Below are 19,449 nucleotides of genomic sequence, written 5' to 3'. Positions count from 1 at the left end.
CATTAACTATTGCAGGCTCTGTGAATCTTTCCTTGACCACATCAGCCTCAAAGAGAGTAAATCATTTTTTAATGCCTTGCATTTATCATGAAGTATTATAATTTATTTGATTATGTAACTGCCACCTCCCACTTGAAAGAGAACTCTTAAGACAGGAATTCTGTCTCATTTATCTATGCATGTTATACCTGAGGAATAGCAGGCATAAGACTCAATTTGTTGAGCTCCACCATTATTTTTGACATATTTATTACTTTGATTAAGTGATGACAACTTATGCAGCATGTCTAAAATATGACTAAGTGACACTTTAATAATAACTGAAAAAGAATATTTGGATAGTTTATATACACAATTATCAAAAATATAAAGTATACTGACATGTGTATCCATCAGTCTAGGCTTGCAAAATAGAATGTACCAAGTACCATAAGTGTAGTCACCCTACTTCCTGTCTACCTACCATTCTCTCCCTCTTTTCCACACCCACACGGTCAAACATTTTTAAAAAGTCACATACAATCACTATTTCCTTTTCCTGACTTCTCATTCCTCCTCACACTTGTCAAAATAGAATATTTCCACCCACTTATATATTAAAACTGCTAGGACAAATGCCACCAATGACTTCTATATGGCCAAATCCAAAGGACATTTTTTATCTCTGAAGTTATTTATTGATTTTCTGCTGCATTTGATATGGAGATTCCCCTTGAGCTCCTCTACTACTTGGCTTCTGGTTCTTCTACTTTTTAAATTATTATTTCTCAGCTGAGCCAGGGGATCCTTTTCCTTTACCCATTCATCATGCACTGATTTTGCCTAGGACTCTCTGTCTGTTTCTTTTTCTGACTATGTATCTTTTGGTGATGTCATCTACTTTCCCAGTTAACTGAGTGTTTCAGGTTCATATACCCAACTATTTCTTGGACCTGCACCCTAGGATAATGCACAGTACCACAAAATCACTATATCAAAATACAAACTCCTTACTGCTTACCTACCTAGACCTAGTTTGCTTCTTTAATTCCACTTTTTCAATCAGTGGTCCTTAATTATCAAACAATTATATGATAGTCTCCCTCAACTCTTTCCTTACAAATCATGTTCAATTGACAGTAGCACGGCCAATGCTACTCCTTACTCAGCTTTTGAAATGTTTCCTTCCCACAGCCTCTGCTATTACTATAGGTCAAGACGTTATCTTTCTTTGCACTATTACAATAGTCTATTAATTGATTTTCTTGCCCCTAGTTTTGCCCACATCACATTCTTATTCCATTTTCCCTACCTCTGTCAAAGTAAGTAATACATATTTTATATACCTACACACATATATATACTGCAAATCTGACTAAGCCACTCTCCTAATTAAAACCCATTAGTGCATCCTTATAACTAAATTTTATACTTTTACCCAGTTGCCATACACAGAAATCTAAATTCATCCCACAATATTAACCTGGGATACCTTCTTGGATTTTCTAATCTCTTCTATTCCATTCAAAATTAAAACCCAAAAAGTAGCCTTTATTGATTTTCAGACCCACTGAAAGGTTGTGACTCACAAATTTAAAAATGCTGACCTGCACGCTAAAGCCCACCCTTAGTCCCCAGCCCTCAATTTATTATTGGCCTTTTCTTATTAACCTAGAAAGACACATATGTGGATATGGAGAGCTCAAATTACAAACACACTACAGAAAAGCAGCAGGATAAGGAATGAATTGTAAACTTCAAGTACTTCAATTCACCTAAAGAGAGGTTCACTATTTTAATTCAGAAAGTTTAGGTGAGGACAGAGGTGGTCAGTATAGAGTCTCCAAAGGAACTGCAGTTGCTTCCTCTTGGCCACTATCCTCAGAGGGGCCACCAGAAAAGTTCTACTAGGTGCAATATAAATTACAACATATTTCTACAACTCTTAAGTCTATGGAAAGTAAAAACAAAATAAAGGGAAAAAAGTGATCTAAAGTTTCGTTGGGAAGGATGACAATTGTCATTCCATATCTAATAATTCTAATTTAAAACAGACATTAGAATGAGTGCGACCAATTAAAACCAATTAGAATAAGTGGGAACCTATGTGGAACATAACATTTTAAAATCAATATTAATTCCCCAAAGAACTTTCCCAGAAACAGTGTGAATCCTAATATAATCCTAATATAAAATAAAATGTTTTATAATGCCTAGAACATTAGATAGGAAGTGGCAATCATAAGTTTTCCATGAACGATGAAGGAAAGTTCAATTATCAGAAAAATGGCTTTAGAGTAGGAACATTTATAGAAAAAAAAATATGGCAACATCATTAAGAGTACTTCTTTCAACTCTGTACTTTTTTCGACGTAATTATAAATAATTTTTTACTACACTTAAATCAAAATTATTTTTATTCCTTGAAAAGTACTCATTAAATACAGAAGATGATATTCAAGTATACTTATTGAGATAAAAATCTATAACCAATCTATTGAGCCTCTTGAAATTTATTTACCAAAATTTTATTTCCTAAAACATAATTTTTTAAATGATTTGTGACTATCATATACAAAATATAGGATTTAAATGTTTTATTTAATTTCGTTCTTACCCAATACTTATAAAAACTTGTCATAGCAGAAGAATTACAATACTTTTCTTCTCACTTTTTACAACTTTATCACTTTATTTTGGTTTACTTCAAAGAATTCTCAGCTAAAGAAATCTATAGAAAATCACTCTTAGGACACATTTCTTCAAAGGCATTTAATAAAAACCTTGGAAGGAGACATTTCCCAGTAGTAACTACTTGGCTGTAATGGTTATGCAGAGTATTGCTACTGCAGAGACATTTTAAGGGAATGTTTAATTTTTCTTACTAACAGCATAATTCTAGTCAGAAGAGTGAATATACCCTGTTACTCTGCAGAATTTTAAAGCTACTGACATTTTATCTCAACAAAATCCACACTCACAACTCAGAATTTTTTTATTTGGTTTCTTTTCTACTTCCTGCTTCCCCTTTGTGTTGGTCATTTAACTCTTTACTAATACCTACACTCGCGGTTGCAATAATAAAAATGAAACTGCATGGGCGATCGGCTCTTTTGGATTATCCATACATTTAAGTAATACGGTGACAGTGGGTAATGGACTTCCTCTGCATTTCCCTTACTTACACACTCCCCTCTCTGTACCTTGCCTTCCTACTTCCCTAAAGTCTTGGACTCCAGCCCACATACATTCCAAATCCAAAAGGTACAGAATTTCTGCCTCCCTAGAGCCCTAAAAATGTGTCCTTTTCCTCTAATTAGTTTTATGCTTCCAGCATGGCATTAGAAACTTCATTTAACAAAGATACTTAATACAGAGTTCATGTTTCCAGATAATTTTATCTGACTCAACAGTAGCCTTTTTATTACACATACACGAGCAGTCAGAATATCTACTCCCACATGCAATGTGAATTAATAAATCTGTAACCAGTGATCTGTGTAAGAGACGACATTTTCAGTCAATAAAACTAATGCCATACTCACGGTGAAGGTTGGTGGGGCTGGTTTTCAGCATTTCTTGGTGTTTTGCAGGCAGCAGGCTTCGCCATGTCCCTGACAACACACCTGGGGCGCATGATAGACACACAACGCACTATTAATTATAAAAAGGGTAGAACACATCTGGAAATTAAACACGGTACTGAAAACACAGTCTAGTGGAAAATCTTTGTAAGCCCCTTCGATCTTAACCTGGAGGCCCTGGAAAAGCCCTTAGAGTTAGATATTTTTGACTTTGAATTCCAAGAGCTCAATTATACCCAAATAAAATCTGTACTAGCCACTTTGATTTTCCTTTTAGCACCAATAAAATGATTGTCAGCAGTTTTCCCCCATAGAAGAAATGCTACTGAAAGCTTTGGGCTCGCAATGTGATGATATCTGAAAGCTTAAAGATATGAACAGCTGTTGCGTTGATATGTTAAAAGAGGGTCAGGATTTTCTGCGGCTTTGGCTATTTTACTAAAAGATACGGACTCTTGTTTCATGCCATTCATTACCGCACGGGTTTTTTTCTTTATGCAGAAAGAGATCTAACAGGCCTTAACATGTTCCATGTTCAAAATCCCCTTCAAGTTAAGAAAAGAGAAAGACTTAGAAGGAAATGTTCATATGTAAAGTATGTGTGTGTGTGTATGTATAAAATAGAGAAAACACCTCCACAATGTGAAAAAAATAGTAAAAGGTCTTTGTGTCTTAATCCTCCATGACAAATTAAATAAATGCAGAGGACAGACAATGTAACAGAGCTCCAAAGGGCAGGAGAAGATACTGTCACCCTTGTGTCAAAAGGGCACATGGAGCACTGAAGAGATTCACTGGCAGAAATTTGAAAATACCGCCATCTAAGGCTGTACTTGGATGGCTCAGATATCTCTTCACCTCAAAAGCTTTAAAAAATATTGCTTTGAATAGGGAAGCCTCGGTTACAAAGCTGAGACCCCACATCTTAGACTTTGCTAAATGGAAAAGCCCCTTAGGACCCAGCATTCTCAACCATGAATCTGATTCTTAACAACTCCCATGGAGGCTTCTGGGAGGTTTGACTACACTACCAATATTTAAAGCCAGTCATGTTATTCCAGAAGTGGATCACTGGTGAGGCAGTGGCAGATAAACTGTTTTCCCAGAGCTAAAAGCTGCATGGCAAAATTCTCCACTTCTGAAAGAAATGATACAAGGAAACGTGGACACAACGCACAGAAACGTGCACACACACATACTAATCATTCCAAACAAGGTCAAGTAAGACTTGGAAATCAATATGTAACGTGACGAGAAAAGAAACTGGTACTATTTTAAAGCCTCGATATACTTCCTTCCCTCCGAGGATAAAAGTAAAGAAAGGTGGCATTTGTCAAGAACTAATGCTAAACTCTTAATAGACTGGTCGTTCGAGAGACAGGAGTCAAAGACATCCACAGGAACCACAAAGCCTTTTGTCCTTGTTCGGGTTTCACGGAAGGAGAAAGCCACTCAGGCATCAGGGTTAAGGGAATAACCAAGAAGGCTCTTGTTAGGGAGAAATAATGTCCTGGGATTTCTGAGCTCTGAAATGTTAGTCTAACTTAGACAAAATACAATGCTGAGGAAGTTGCATTTCATAGCACTGGAAAATCTTTAGCAATTCCCACTCAACTAAAAATAGTACATTTAGCATATTTAATCTACAGGCACTGGTTCGTTAAAATATCGGAAATATCACCAACTTTGGAAACCATTCTGAAGAATTTCATCTATGGGAAACCATATGCAATCTTCTGTCTTAGTTCATTTCTTTTTTTCCCTAAAGTTTCAGGAAGTTATACAAAGCTTTAAAATAAAATAAATCAGCCACTTCAATTACAGTTTTCCTTAGATATGCTTTTAAGTAACTCTTTTCTAATAAATGTGGATTATCAGCCAGCACTAAAGGTAGGATCTTAAGCAAAAAATTTTCCCCCCTGAGTGAAAGATCACATCTATATAAGAAAACTCTCATCTAAGCTCAAGTACCCAGTGGTTTTGGTGTAAAAGCACAACAGCCGATATACTGCTTCGTCTGCACAAATACAGAATCTTTCAAATAAAAACTTTATTTGAATGTCTGAACTTTATATATTGGATAATGAAAACAAATACATCAACATTCAAAAATTTAGTATTTACAATTAATTTAAATATCATTTTAGGCACCTGGGTGGCTCAGTCCGTTAAGCATCTGCCTTCAGCTCAGGTCATGATCTCAGGGTCCTGGGATTGAGCACCCTGCTTCTCCCTGTCCCTTTGCCCCTCCACTCCTGCTCTCTCTCACTCATGCTCGCACTCTCTCAAATAAATAAATAAAATCTTTAAAAAAATAAAAAGTACATATAATTTTAAATATACTTAATGTACTTTAATTATTAAGCACGTACAACATATTTTTCATACCAACATGTATTCTGACCACAAGACTAAAGTGATACAGCTGGCTACTGAATCTGTGTTTTTGAGGGAAAAACAATTTGTTTCAGATTGCTAGTTATTCAACCAATTTGATGGGGCTCTAAACTATGGTAATACATACTCCTATATTTTCTAATTTGACTTCTTTTTAGCTGAAATTTCTTCTAGATCTAAGAAAGAAAAGATTTTTTAAAAACCCCTATGCTCGGATAGATACATAAAATATATAAAAAATACATAATACACTTGAGACTTCTGTTAGCTTGTGTGGATTAACATTTCTTTAAGATCATAACTGCATTGTGTTGTGTCTGGCATATCAGTTTGGAGGGGTAAGCTATAATAGTTTTGACAGTTCTAATATGCAGAAATTGTTTAGCACTGGTATCTTCTATTATCTTCCATGCATTAAACTTGTATTATATAGACCCCTCACACTTTAAGAAACACAGCAATATTTCAGTATGTTGTAGCTCTTATGTGTCTTCCTATACATATGATTTATTCCTTCAGCCAGACATAAGGAGGCCACAAACACTGCCAAACTGCTGACTTCCCAGAATTACTAAAGATCAAGAGACTAGGAGTTCAAGGGGTTTGACCTCTTATTCTTTGAAATGTCTTTTAATTCCTCAGAGATTTATCAGACATGGACTCTTAACAGTCTTCAAACTGCAAGTGAGCATTCCCTCATCGCTCAAGCATCACTGCAGATTTATGCAAATGAGACATTCTGCAACCACCTCAAGGGAATGTTCCTCCTGACTCCGCCCTCAGCGCTGCTGGGTTTTATGAATGACTGCAATCAATGCGATGAATGGCTGCCAACTGCCCACTCAACCACTTCTACTCTTCCCTGCACATACACAGAGAGAAACTCGAACTGCCACAAGCCCGTCGATGAGGTTATGGTTAGAGTTTCATCTCCTCAAACGGGAACTAAATGTGCTTCCAGATACTCAGAGTATGTGAGTTAAAAATCCTAAATGCTTTCAAAAAAAAAAAAACAATTTACATAATTACTTTCTCTCTTTTGAGCTTCCTTTTTGGGTCCTGTAATCACTATCCACCCCCCCCTTGACCCACCTGCAAAAAAACAAAACAAACACTATTTTATGAAACTTTATCTCAATTTGAACTTTATCTAAATTGTTTTCTCTTTCATGACTAATGTCAGGAAACTAGTTACTGTGCACTAAGCTGTCAAATAGATATGACTTGTTTACATTTCTGTTCTCAATTTCTTGGTTTTTGAATTTTACTGAGATTTTTCCTATAATCACTGGAGATAAGTACATTCAAACAGTATCTGGGGAAAAAGTGTATTTGTGCTTACTTGTGTCCCCAAGTGTTATTGTACTAGTTTGCATTTGTCCTAAGAAACCTTAGAGACAGTTAAAATAACATAAGACTGAGAAAATGAAAAATACACAATCTTCTGATTTGCAGATCACTAATTAAAGTTATATAGAGGGGCGCCTCTGTGGCTCAGTTGGTTGAACATATGACTCTTGATTTTGCTCAGGTCATGATCTCATGGTGGTAAGATCAACCCCCACACTGGGGTCCTCACTCAGCTGGAGTTTGCTTAGAAATCTCTGTCTCCCTCTGACCCCCCCCCAACCCCCTCACAGGCTCTCTCTCTCAAAAAAAAAAAAAAAAAGAGAGAGAGAGAGAGAGAGAGACAGATAGATAGAAAGAAACAAAGATTCTCCAGTAGTCATCTCCACCTTGGCTGATTGCAAATACATTTCTCTAGCTGTTCAGGCCAAAAACTTTAGGCTTTACTCCTCTTTTCTTACACCTTGCATCCAATTCATAAAATTGGTTCTACTTTCAAAATATGTTCAGAGTCTGACCATTTTTTTTTACCTCCTCAATTATTGCCATCCTGTCTTGAGACATTATCACCATTTACTTGGATTCCCACAAGACGTTTAACTGGTTGCCCAGCATTTACCCTAGCCCTCCTCCTCTAGTCTATTCTCAACTCAAATGCCAAAGTGACTCTTCTGAAAGATAAATCAGATCATGACTGCTGTGCTCAAAATTCTGCAATGGTTCCCTGGTTTACTAACAAAGAAATTGCCAGAGTCCTCAGAATATAATCTGGCCTCCCACAACTCCAGAGTTCATCTCCTACTACTCTTTGCTCCCTACTCTCTCCCTCCCTCCTTGCTCATTCTGCTCCAACCACACTGGCTTCCTTGCTAGTTTTCCTCAAATATACCAGGCATGATCTTACTTTGGGTCCCTTTCACCAACCAATATTTCCTTCTGTCCGGAATATTCTTTCTGGTATTGGTATGACCAACTCCCTCACCTCTTTCAAGACTTTGCTCCAATGTCAGTTCTTGAAGGTTCCCATTCTGATTATTTTACTTACCACTATAATCTGGCTTCCCATAGCCACCGCACTCCTATACGTCCAATACGCCTTACCTTGCTCTACTACTCACTAAAGTTTACTGTCTCCCACTGCTGAAATACGAACTGCTCAAGAGGAGGGATCTTGGTCTCTTTGGTTCACTGACATATGCCAAGAACTTAGAACAGTGCCTGACATAATAGTCACTTAATACATATTCGTTAAATGAATGAATAAGATAAAAAGGACAAAAGCTGGGGCGCCTGCGTGGCACAGCGGTTAAGCGTCTGCCTTCGGCTCAGGGCGTGATCCCGGCGTTCCGGGATCAAGCCCCACATCAGGCTCCTCTGCTATGAGCCTGCTTCTTCCTCTCCCACTCCCCCTGCTTGTGTTCCCTCTCTCGCTGGCTGTCTCTGTCTCTGTCAAATAAATAAATAAAATCTTTAAAAAAAAAAAAAAAAGGACAAAAGCTGTGGATTTCAAGCTTGAGTAATTTTATTTTATTTTTTTAAAGATTTTATTTATTTATTTGACAGAGAGAGACAGCCGGCGAGAAAGGAAACACAAGCAGGGGGAGTGGGAGAGGAAGAAGCAGGCTCCTAGCAGAGGAGCCTGATGTGGGAATCGATCCCAGAACGCTGGGATCACACCCTGAGCCGAAGGCAGACGCTTAACGACTGAGCCACCCAGGCGCCCCATGCTTGAGTAATTTTAACACTCTAAAACATAGTGATTTAGAATAGATTCTATGTAACACTTCTTGCAAGATTACAGCATATTTCTACAAATTTTTACAAAATATAAATTGATTTATGGCCAACAAATTTGTGACTTGAATAACTTCACTAAGTGTGTTTTTATATGGTTTGAATAAGTTTCATTCTCTTTCTGAACAAGAAAAAAGATATTTCTCAGCATATGACTTATTTAGTGGAAAAGACTCTTTAATGTCAAGTCACTGGTTGAACCAGCAAGATATATTTAACATGTAGTGTACTGATATTTTATCAAATAAAACTTTAAAATAATTTTATGTGAGGCAATTCCTTAATGGTAAAGAGAGAAAATCCCTTTTTCTTCTGATTGTTCTAAACATGTAGGAAAATAAGAAGTACTTTTGTTCATTTAATACCTATTATGTACCAAATGTAGATAGCATATCTTATTCAATCTTCAAGATACCTACCCTGAAAGGAGATATGATTGTCCCATTTAACAGATGAAGAAACTATACATCTAAGAGATTATTTTTCCAATAGTAATGACAAATATTGATATTTTAAGAAGCCAAGATTTTTATCAAGGTCTCTTTGGCATCACAGTTGACGTCCTTTCCATCATTGCAAGCAGCCTCCTGAAATTTACACAGGGGGGTCAGGTTGGTTAAATTAGAAATGCAGAGTGACCTTAAGACCAATGGCAACATTATGGAGTGTGAAATGGAAGACAGGCCATCTGGCATATAGTAAAAGCTTATATAAGAAAAAGAATCAAGAAAGCTAAAAAGATTTTTTTAAATATATTTTCAAGACAGACAATACAATTGATAAAAATCTCTTCAAATATATTTTTCAAAGGAGGGCTTCAAAAGTGATCTCATTTCCACTCACAAGTACTAAAAGAGAAAAAGCTGAAAAATATTACTTTAAAAAGTGAGTTTCAAAAATTGCATATTCATGTCAATTTAACCATGAACAAATGAGTATGATGACTGTTACCCATAAGATGAAGATGGAATAGTAAAAATTCTACACCAGAAGGAGAGTGAATGTTGGTATTTTGAAAATCCAGATGTACTAATCACAAATCATCAGGGCCTGTTATACCTCTGATGTGCATTCAGGGAACCCTCAGAAGCTACATTAGAGAGATTTTTATTTTAAAAAAAGATGTGGAGGACAGGCGAAGTAGGTTCCTAATTATATGAAAAGGGAAGCCAGCTGGCCATTTTTCACAATGACTGATGAGGGTTGCTGAACCTCCCCTGAAGAGGCCAGGAAGTTATTCACAAAACCAGACAAAAAAGTAGAGGATTCTAAAATAAAGGTGATAACAAGATGAAGATTCACTACAGAGATTAATGGGTGATTCTAAATTTTAGAAAAACAGATTTTTCAAAGACCAATAAAAAAGAAAATGATAGGTAAAAAATCGAGTCCAGGTCTTCTGAATTATTCAAACACACTCCATTTATTAGCCCTTAATGTCTCCAAAGTGCTAATAGGCTAATTTTGTTTCCTGTATTTTGCTACTGTATTCTGTTAACATAATTAGTTTCCTCTTCCATTCACCAATTCTTTAAGTATTAGGCATATCTATGAATTTATATCTGCTAACATCTCCCACACACTGTCTCATTTACATTCTTATACTTAACTAACCTGTGTACATTCTCCAAAAGTCACCTGCAAAACAACACAATTTTAGAAAACTCAAAAGTACCAGAAATTTCCTATCACTAAACCTGCAAGAGACAATTTCTGTTCATTCCCCAGAGTGGGGAAAACCCATCTAATAAGAAGTAAGGAATTTCCAGAGGGAGAAAGCAATTAATATGGTCCATGTAGCAGAAGTATCAAGGATGAGCCCTGAAATCATGTTTTGAACTCTCCAGGAGTACAAAGAGATGGGGCACAAGTGGAATTATGGGTTGATAGGACAAGGGGTGATATGAAAGTGGAGAGAGAGAATGTAGTCAATTAGTGCAAAAGGAAACAAAGCTGATTTGAAAAAAGAGGAGTAGTGAGGGAAGATGGTCTTTTTCACAGTTCCAGGCAAGATTCTAGGAGGGAATTGGCCCTGGGAAAAGGGAGAAGTTCAGGGTACAGGGAGAGAGTTGTGGAAGAGGCAGGGGAGGGGAAAAAGGACAGAATCTAGTAAGAAAGCAATGCTGTTGGGAAAATAGAAAGGGATGGCATGAAACAAATAGGTAGGGGATTTGTCCCCAGAATTTCACCTTTCATTTGACCCTAAATGCCATTTCCATTTTCTCCAAAAAAGATTCTTGCAGGATAATGTTCTATGAGATTCATTTTGGAAAGATTTTGGAGAGCAAAAATCCTCTTTCCACCTCTTCTCCTATTTCTAATTCATCTCCTTAAAGGCAGAAAGTTCTGCTTAAAACTTCCCCATTCCTGCCTATGCCCGGAATAATGGGGAATGTCTGAGGGAGCTCTCTCCTCCCAACCATCATCTACTACGAGTCTGTTTTCACTAATGACAAGGATTACCAGGCCTCAAAGGCAAGAATAAGCGGGCAGTTTCCTCTTGGCTTGTTGAGTTCAAACACAGAGGGACCTCTTTTTGCTTCTGCTTGAGCATTCAGCTTCCTTCAGTAAGCACCCTGAGCAGATCTGGGTGGGGCGAAGTCTGTGATATTGCTAACTCTACCTCTTTGTCTCACTAACCCAGCACTGTGCAAGCTATGTGGGTAAATACATCTGAAGCCGGCTCAGAGGACTTCGTCTTTCAGACTCACGGTGAATTAAGAAAACAGAAATGAAACAATGACAACAGCAACAAAAACTCACCTGGGAATGACAACCCATAGCAAATAAGGAGAACATCACAAAAAGTTAAATACTATCTACTTTTCTCTAGTGAGGGAAGAAACCTAGTGTGGATCAGCAACTTCAGCCCATTTTGATCTTCTGGAACTCATGACAGTGCTTCTGTGTGGAACACAGACTCATGGGCTCCAGGTTCACAAACAAAAGTCTCACCCATTTCTTTTCCATGAAAGAAAGCATATTGGTCTAAAAGTGAGTGAGAATGATAGTACTGTGGGGGTAACCCCGGAACTATCATCAAGTTATCCTAAAGAGGAAACTGTTTACAGCTTTTAGTTCAATTTCATTAATAAATAGTTCCCAGTACCCCTCACAGCTAACTTTGGTGCCTGCCAGTCCGACAAAGAACCACTGGTCTGAACCCCTGGCTCTGTCCCAAGCCTGGCTGAGTGTGGCCTCTCCATCCTAACAATCACAGACTTGAATGGGATGAGAGAGACTCTTTGTCAGCAATAACACCAAGTTAAACAGGAATAGTAGCACTCTCAGAGAGAACATGTAACTAAAAATTGTCTTGATTAATTCAAAAAAGCAATTCAGCAAAACAAGATGAATTTGAACATATTTAGTTATGAAAACTATACAATCACAGAACAGAAAAATAACAGTGAATAATATCAGCTAAAATTTCTGAGTGCCTACAGTGGGCTAGGAGCTATGCTAAGAATTCCATATGCCATTAGTCATGACACCTGGCACTACCCAAGTTACACATTGATTTGTGAAATACCCATTTCTTCTTAGGAGATTCAACTCATCACTTCAAAAATCTATGGTTTCTGTGAGGTACTTTGTTTTGAGCAAATAAATTGTTTCATTGTCATTCAAGTTTTAGCAAGAGGCACACAATTGTGATTGAGTATTTCAAGTTTAAGCCCCTCACACACATCGCCTTGCCACATTTCACTGTTGTAGAAGAATGACAGAGAGTTGTCACGTAATGGTTACCTACAGTCTAAATGTCCAGAGTTAGGAATGCAGTTTGGTAGTAGAGAGGGATAAATGGTATTTGTAAAGATTATTGCCAGAGCTTCTTTACAACTCACAACTTTTCTGCTCTTTATTTATAACACAAAACCATAGTTCTTTGAATAATGATTTTAGAGTAGTTCTATGTAACTAAGTATGCCTTTTCTCCACAACCGTTCATTCTCCTTCCTCATCTGGGAGCCAGATAGCTAAATAAATATCTACTAAGAGGTCCATAATAGTTCCTTGGTGGTATTTAAGTGGATTTTAAATAGATAAAATAAAATGGGAAAACGAAACTTGGAAAAGGATTAATGAAATATTTCAGGCATTGCTTTCAATTAATTGTAACTATTTTCTCAACTGATTCACCTGCCTAGAAATTTAGAGAGAAAATGGAGCCAGATATGAACATATGTTGTACGCGGACTATGGTGCATGAAAATATACTATTCATATTTTATTGTAAATAATATTTCTTTATCAAGGGGCCACAATATTAATGAAAAGTAAGATATCTGGAAAGATAATCTAGTGAATATGACTTCTTACTCCTCACTGACAAGGGTAAACATTCTCTAAACGCTCTTCTCTCTCTCTTGACTTGGTAGGACTGCTATTCTTGTGGCTTCAAATGGGCTGATGGTTCATGACTTGTCATTTCCGGACTTTACCCCCATTATCTATCAGGTCTTAAATCTGTATCTACTTAAATACTTTCCTAACAACTGAGCTTAAGCCAATTAAAATGTTGACCTCAATATTCCTCCTTCTCTCAAACTTAAATACCTCCCAAATTCTACATAGGAGTTAATCAAATCTTCCTATTACTGATGTTCACAATCTTGATGCTGTTATGACCTCTCACTCTCCCTAATGGACAATAAATGATTATTAAGTCCTCTGACTATTCCTTTGAAGTTTCTCTTGAAATTGCCCTTTCTTATTTTTGTATACTACTTCCAAATTCATTTTACCTCTTGAATGAAGTGCTAGAGTAATTTTCCTCAAGTTCTGTTTTCTCCTATTCATAGATTCTGTAAAATGGCTCACATTCCCCACCCTATCAAATACATATACAGCTATTCAGTTCCAGGGTATTTCTTTAGCAAATGCCCTCATTCACTAATCTCTTCTTCTTAATTCCTAATAAAGCCCATTTCCCAAGTCAGCATATCTATCTCAAATTTCTAGAACACAATTTTGCTATTTTTATCTCCATTCCATATACCATTTTTTCTTACACAAAATTATCTGTCTTCTTTTCCGTCTCCATTAATTTTTAGTTCTTTCAAGATCAACTGAAATGTACTAAACTCCAGGAAGCCTTCCAGGCTAAGGATTCTCATTAATCCTTCACCAGTATATTCTAAAAAATGGGTTCTTATATAGACAAGAGAGTCTTTGTTTAATAGCCGCAGCTCAACTACTAGGAAGAAGTTCAATAAATGTCTGCTTTAGAAATAGGACATAAAATGGAGGCATGTTCCAAAGCACCAGTTGGAAAGCCCTGATGATTATGTCATCTCTGGGATCAATGAACAAATACTTACAGGACACCTACTCTGTGCCATACACCATGACAAGTACTGTGATCACAGCCTGAAATCAAGTCAGTCTGTTCATGAATAATGATGGTAATAAAAATAACTGACATTTATTGAGTATTACATGGACTTTTTCAGCTCTTTATATGCATTAACTCATGTGATCCTCACAACTCCATGTGCTAGGCAGAGAAAATAACCACTTAACATAGCATTTACAAAGCCCTGTTATATGTAAGTTACAACAGTATTAGTTCAACAAACTGGATTCTATTTGAATACCATTTTATTTCCTTGAAATTGTTTAAATTATCCCTTTTATAATATAAAAATTAATTATCTTCAAATGTAGGTAAAAACAAGACTAAGTGTAGAAATCTAGATGAATAATGTGAGAAAGGATGACTTCCCCCCCAAAAAATGCTAAATATAAATTATTTTTATTTTAAAGAATAAAAGTCTAGTCTGTTATCACCTACATGTAAAAGAATGAAACTGGACTACTTTCTAACATTATACACAAAAATAAACTCAAAACAGATTAAAAACCTAAGTGTGACACCTGAAAACATAAAACTTTTAAAAGAGAACATAGGCAGTTATTTCTCTGACATCAGCCATAGCAACCTTTTTCTAGGTACGTCTCTGAAGGCAAGGGAAACAAAAGTAAAAATAAGAATATTGAGACTACATCAAAATAAAAAGCTTTTGCACAACAAAGGTAACCATCAACAAAACAAAAAGACAACTACTGAATGGGAGAAGATATTTGCAAATGATGTATGTGATAAGAGGTTAATATCCAAAATGTATAAAGAAATTATATAACTCAATACCAGAAAACCCCCAATAGTCCAATTAGAAAATGGGCCGATGATCTGAATAGACATTTTTCCAAAGGTGACATACAGATGGTCAACAGACACATGAAAAATGATCATCACTAATCATCAGGGAACTGCAAATCAAAACCATAATGAGATACCACCTCATGCCTGAATGGTTAGAATCAAGAAGACAAGAAACAACAAGTGTTGGTGAGGATGTCAAGAAAAGAAAACCCTTGTGCACTGTTGGTAAGAATGTAAATTGTTATGACCACTGTGAAAAACAGTACAGAGGTTCCTCAAAAATTAAAATAGAAATACCATATGATCTAATAATTCCACAATTGGGTATTTACCCAGGGAAAATGAAAATGCTAACTCGAAGAGACACATGCACCCCTATGTTTATTATAGCATTATTTATAATACCCAAGACATGGTAGCAACCTCAGTGTCCCTCCATAGATGAATGGATAAGGAAAATGTGGTGTGATATGTGTGTGTGTGTGTGTGTGTGTGTGTGTGTGTGTATCACAACCTGAAATCAAGTCAGTCTGTTCACTGTATATACACACACACATACACACACACACAGTGGAATATTACACAGCCATATAAAGGATGGGATCATGCCATTTGAGACAACATGGACTAACCTAGAGAGGTATTATGCTAAGTGATTTAGTCAGACTGAGAAGAACATACACCATATGATTCCACTCATAAATGGAATTTTAAAAAATGAATAAACAAACAAAAAGCAGAACCAGAACTATAAATACAGAGAAAAACCTGATGTTTCAGAGGGGAGGGTGGTGGTGGGTTGGGCAAAATGGGTGAGGGGAAAAGGGAGATACAAGCCTCCAGTTATGGAATGAGTAAGTCATGGGAATAAAAAGCAGAGCATAAGGAATATAATCAATGACATTGTAATAGTGATGTAATGGGACAGATGGTGACAGACACTTGTGGTGAACATAGCATAATGTAGATAAACTTGTCAAATCACTAAGTGGTACACCTGAAACTAACGTAACATTGTGTGTTGACTATACTCAAATAAAATTTTAGAAAAATAAAACTGTATTATAATTTTAATGTATAGGTATTCTCTAATGTCAGTGTTCTCAGAGATCATAAAATAATTTTAATTACATTATCATATATAACTAATGTTCATGTCACTCTTCAGCATCACTTCCAGAATTTAAGCTCACTCCTGGGACTTACTTGATTTATACCTCTTACTTACAGATCCATGAATGTTAAAAAAAAAAAATAGAGGTTTTTCAAACTCCAAGACTGAAATTTGTCACCCCTTCTATCCAAATCACTAACTTATTTTCTTTAATCAATTAATTAATTTATTTAGAGAGGAAGAGAGACAGCAGAAGTGGGAGGGGGAGAGGGAGAGAGACAATCTCAAGCAGACTCCACACTGAGCGTGGAGGCCAATGCAGGGCTTGATCCCAGGACCCTGAAATCATGACCTGAACTGAAACCAGGACTCAGATACTTAACACCACCCAGGCACCCCCACAAGTCACTAACTTCTATGGCATTCGTGCTTTTGCTGTAGGAAACCTAAAGCCACAGAGCTTTCACTAGCCTTTAGATAGCTAATTATATTGTTAAAGATTTCTGACTGTTGCAATATTATTTTTTAAATCTCTACTGAAATTTACCCAGATGTAACTTCCACACATCAGTCCTAACTCAGCCCTTGAAAAGCTGTATGGAACAAGTTCTCTGCCTTTTACAGAGACCATCTTCTCATATATTTGAATTCAGTAGTCTTGTGTTCCCTCTAACCTCACTTCACTTCTCTTTCTCATTAGCCCCCCAATTACCTCTCATTAGGCATGTGCTCCATAGCTGTACTTCTTTTGGTTAACAACTCTCTTAAAAGTTAACTCCATTGGTTGTGTAATGTTTTCACTCTAGATCCACAGGAAGGAACACAAACTCTAATGGCCTCTCTAATAGCCAAGTCATATAAGAAGACCAACTGACAGAAGCAATATTCAAGGGAAATCATCCATGAGAGGCTTCCAAACATGGTCATACATCATAATTATCTAAAGAGGTTTTTAAAGGGACAAAGTCTTTGGGTGCTCACCCAGACCTGCAGAGCTGGAGTTTGGGCCCAGGGATTTTCAAATGATTAGCTTCCCAGGGTGATTCTAATATGTCCAGGCAGGTGTTTGTGAACTCCTGACGAAGAATGAGCCATTCATTCACTCCACAGGACAGTCTGAGTCCTTTCCTTTGAGGAAGCTAAACCACAAGATCTCAAATCACTTGGCCCACATTATCATAGTCCCTCATAGAATAGCTTTTCCTGACTGCATTTTAATGTTATGCCTTTAGTTTCTATGACCAGTTGATACAAGAAATAGCTGTAGTCAGTATCTGCCTTCAGTAGAAATTACCAGTGAGGTCGCTGTCTATTACCTCACTTTGAGTCCTTTGTATAAAACTCCACACCCAGGGCGCCTGGGTGGCTCAGTCAGTAAAGTGTCTGACTCTTGATTTCGGCTCAGGTCATGATCTCAGGGTTGTGTGATCGAGCCCCAAAGTTCAGCTCTGCCCTGAGCATGGAGCCTGCTTAAGATTCTCTCGGCCCCTCCCCAACCCTGAGTCATGCTCTCTTGCTCTCTCACACTCTCAAAAAAAAAAAAAAAAAAAAACCCTTCACATCCATCCCACAATTTTTGTTTTCAAAATTTAGCACCAAGAAAAATGTCATTCTTTGTTTATTACAAATACCTATCATGACTTCTTTTGGTCAAGATTCCAAGGAAGTTCAGAGAAACTTAAGAGTTTATCATAACAGTACCTGACATGGTAACCATGTTTATAATCTCACCTCTTTCTTGACTGTAAGTTTAAATTTCTATTTTACTGTTTTACACTGAAATCCTCTTGAGAAAAGCAAAACAGAATCACAGAAAGAAAAGGTTAAAGAAAGGTTAGAACTTTATCTCATAAGAAAAAAATTAAAAGAATTTTTCTTAAGTGTAAAAAATGTAATATGCCTTACAGAGTATACTCTGGCATCTATAAATATATATATATATATATATATATATATATATATATATATATACACACACACACACACATATATATGTATGTATAATTACGATGATAATGACACCTCACTAAAATTGAAATGTTACAAAAATTAACATTTCAGAAAAAATGTTTCATGGAAACATTCCATAGGAATTAAGTAAGTGTTATCACACAGAAAGGAAATGGCTTCGTGGTCAAATAAATTTGGGAAACAAGTTTAACAGGTTAAGTAGGGTTTTTTACTGAATAGATTTTCAGAATCTTCAAAACGGTAGTGTTCATTGTTCACTTCTAAGACAGAAGCATACTATGTAGCATTTCCCAAGGAATAGCGTTCGGTTTGGGAAATGATGAAGTGACACTTAATAATTGCAACATGAGAAATATTCATTCTCCAAGGGATATAATCGATGCTTGGTAAATTCTACAAAATGATAACAGAGAAGAGCAAATACGGCACTTCACTTCAGTAGGAAATATTTTCAACTGGCCACTTCTTATTCTAAAAGCATAACGACATTTACCTGAACATAGGCAACAACCTCATATTTTGGTCCATTAACAGATCATAAAATTCTTAGAAAGTTCATCTTCCAAGTGACAATACAGTTTCAGGGAACATACTTTTCTCCACTCCCATATATTTATTTCACAGACAGATGACCCACATGAGGTACTTAATAAATCCTTTCATGAATAAGCATCCAATATAAACCCATCGAAGGCACAGATTTTGACTTAAACTAATCATTCTTTGTGTAAAGCCTAGAGTTTTTGTTTGTTGACTGGTTAGTTTTTCACACTGGTAGCAATCAATGTATTTATGTAAACTTCGAGGTAAATAACTAAAAAGGCATAGAAATCCTAATGTACTTCTTTGAAATTCCCAAGTTAGATGTATGAGGAATAAAAATGTAATCATTGCAGTAGGTAGACTATATCTGTCATCCTAATAGTAAAGAGGAAATATAAGAAACTCTTAACATTTTCATTGTTCATAAACACATTTTCTATAGTCATTTTTCAAGCAAATAATTGTACAGCTTATTCTGCCTGCAGAGAAATTTCAAGAGGTAATGAGACACTTTCTCTAAAACCATGCACGTAGTTACCTTATTGAAAATT

At 36.4% G+C, this 19,449-nt stretch overlaps 1 protein-coding gene across 1 annotated transcript in view; it reads right to left on the bottom strand.

Annotated features, from left to right (window-relative positions):
• The window catches only part of RIMS1 (regulating synaptic membrane exocytosis 1), an 851,235-nt gene that overhangs the window by 379,883 nt on the left and 451,903 nt on the right, over positions 1-19,449 (bottom strand). The window contains exon 9 of the mRNA XM_057303964.1: positions 3,525-3,605. Within this exon, the coding sequence (XP_057159947.1) occupies positions 3,525-3,589 (65 nt within the window). The 5' untranslated portion in view covers positions 3,590-3,605. The remainder of the gene's footprint in view (positions 1-3,524; positions 3,606-19,449) is intronic.

Source organism: Ursus arctos, unplaced genomic scaffold (genome assembly GCF_023065955.2).
Source record: "Ursus arctos isolate Adak ecotype North America unplaced genomic scaffold, UrsArc2.0 scaffold_29, whole genome shotgun sequence".
Lineage (NCBI taxonomy): Eukaryota > Metazoa > Chordata > Mammalia > Carnivora > Ursidae > Ursus > Ursus arctos.
The sequence above is the reverse complement of the archived record's forward strand: the minus strand, read 5'-3'. Positions and strand labels throughout refer to the sequence as shown.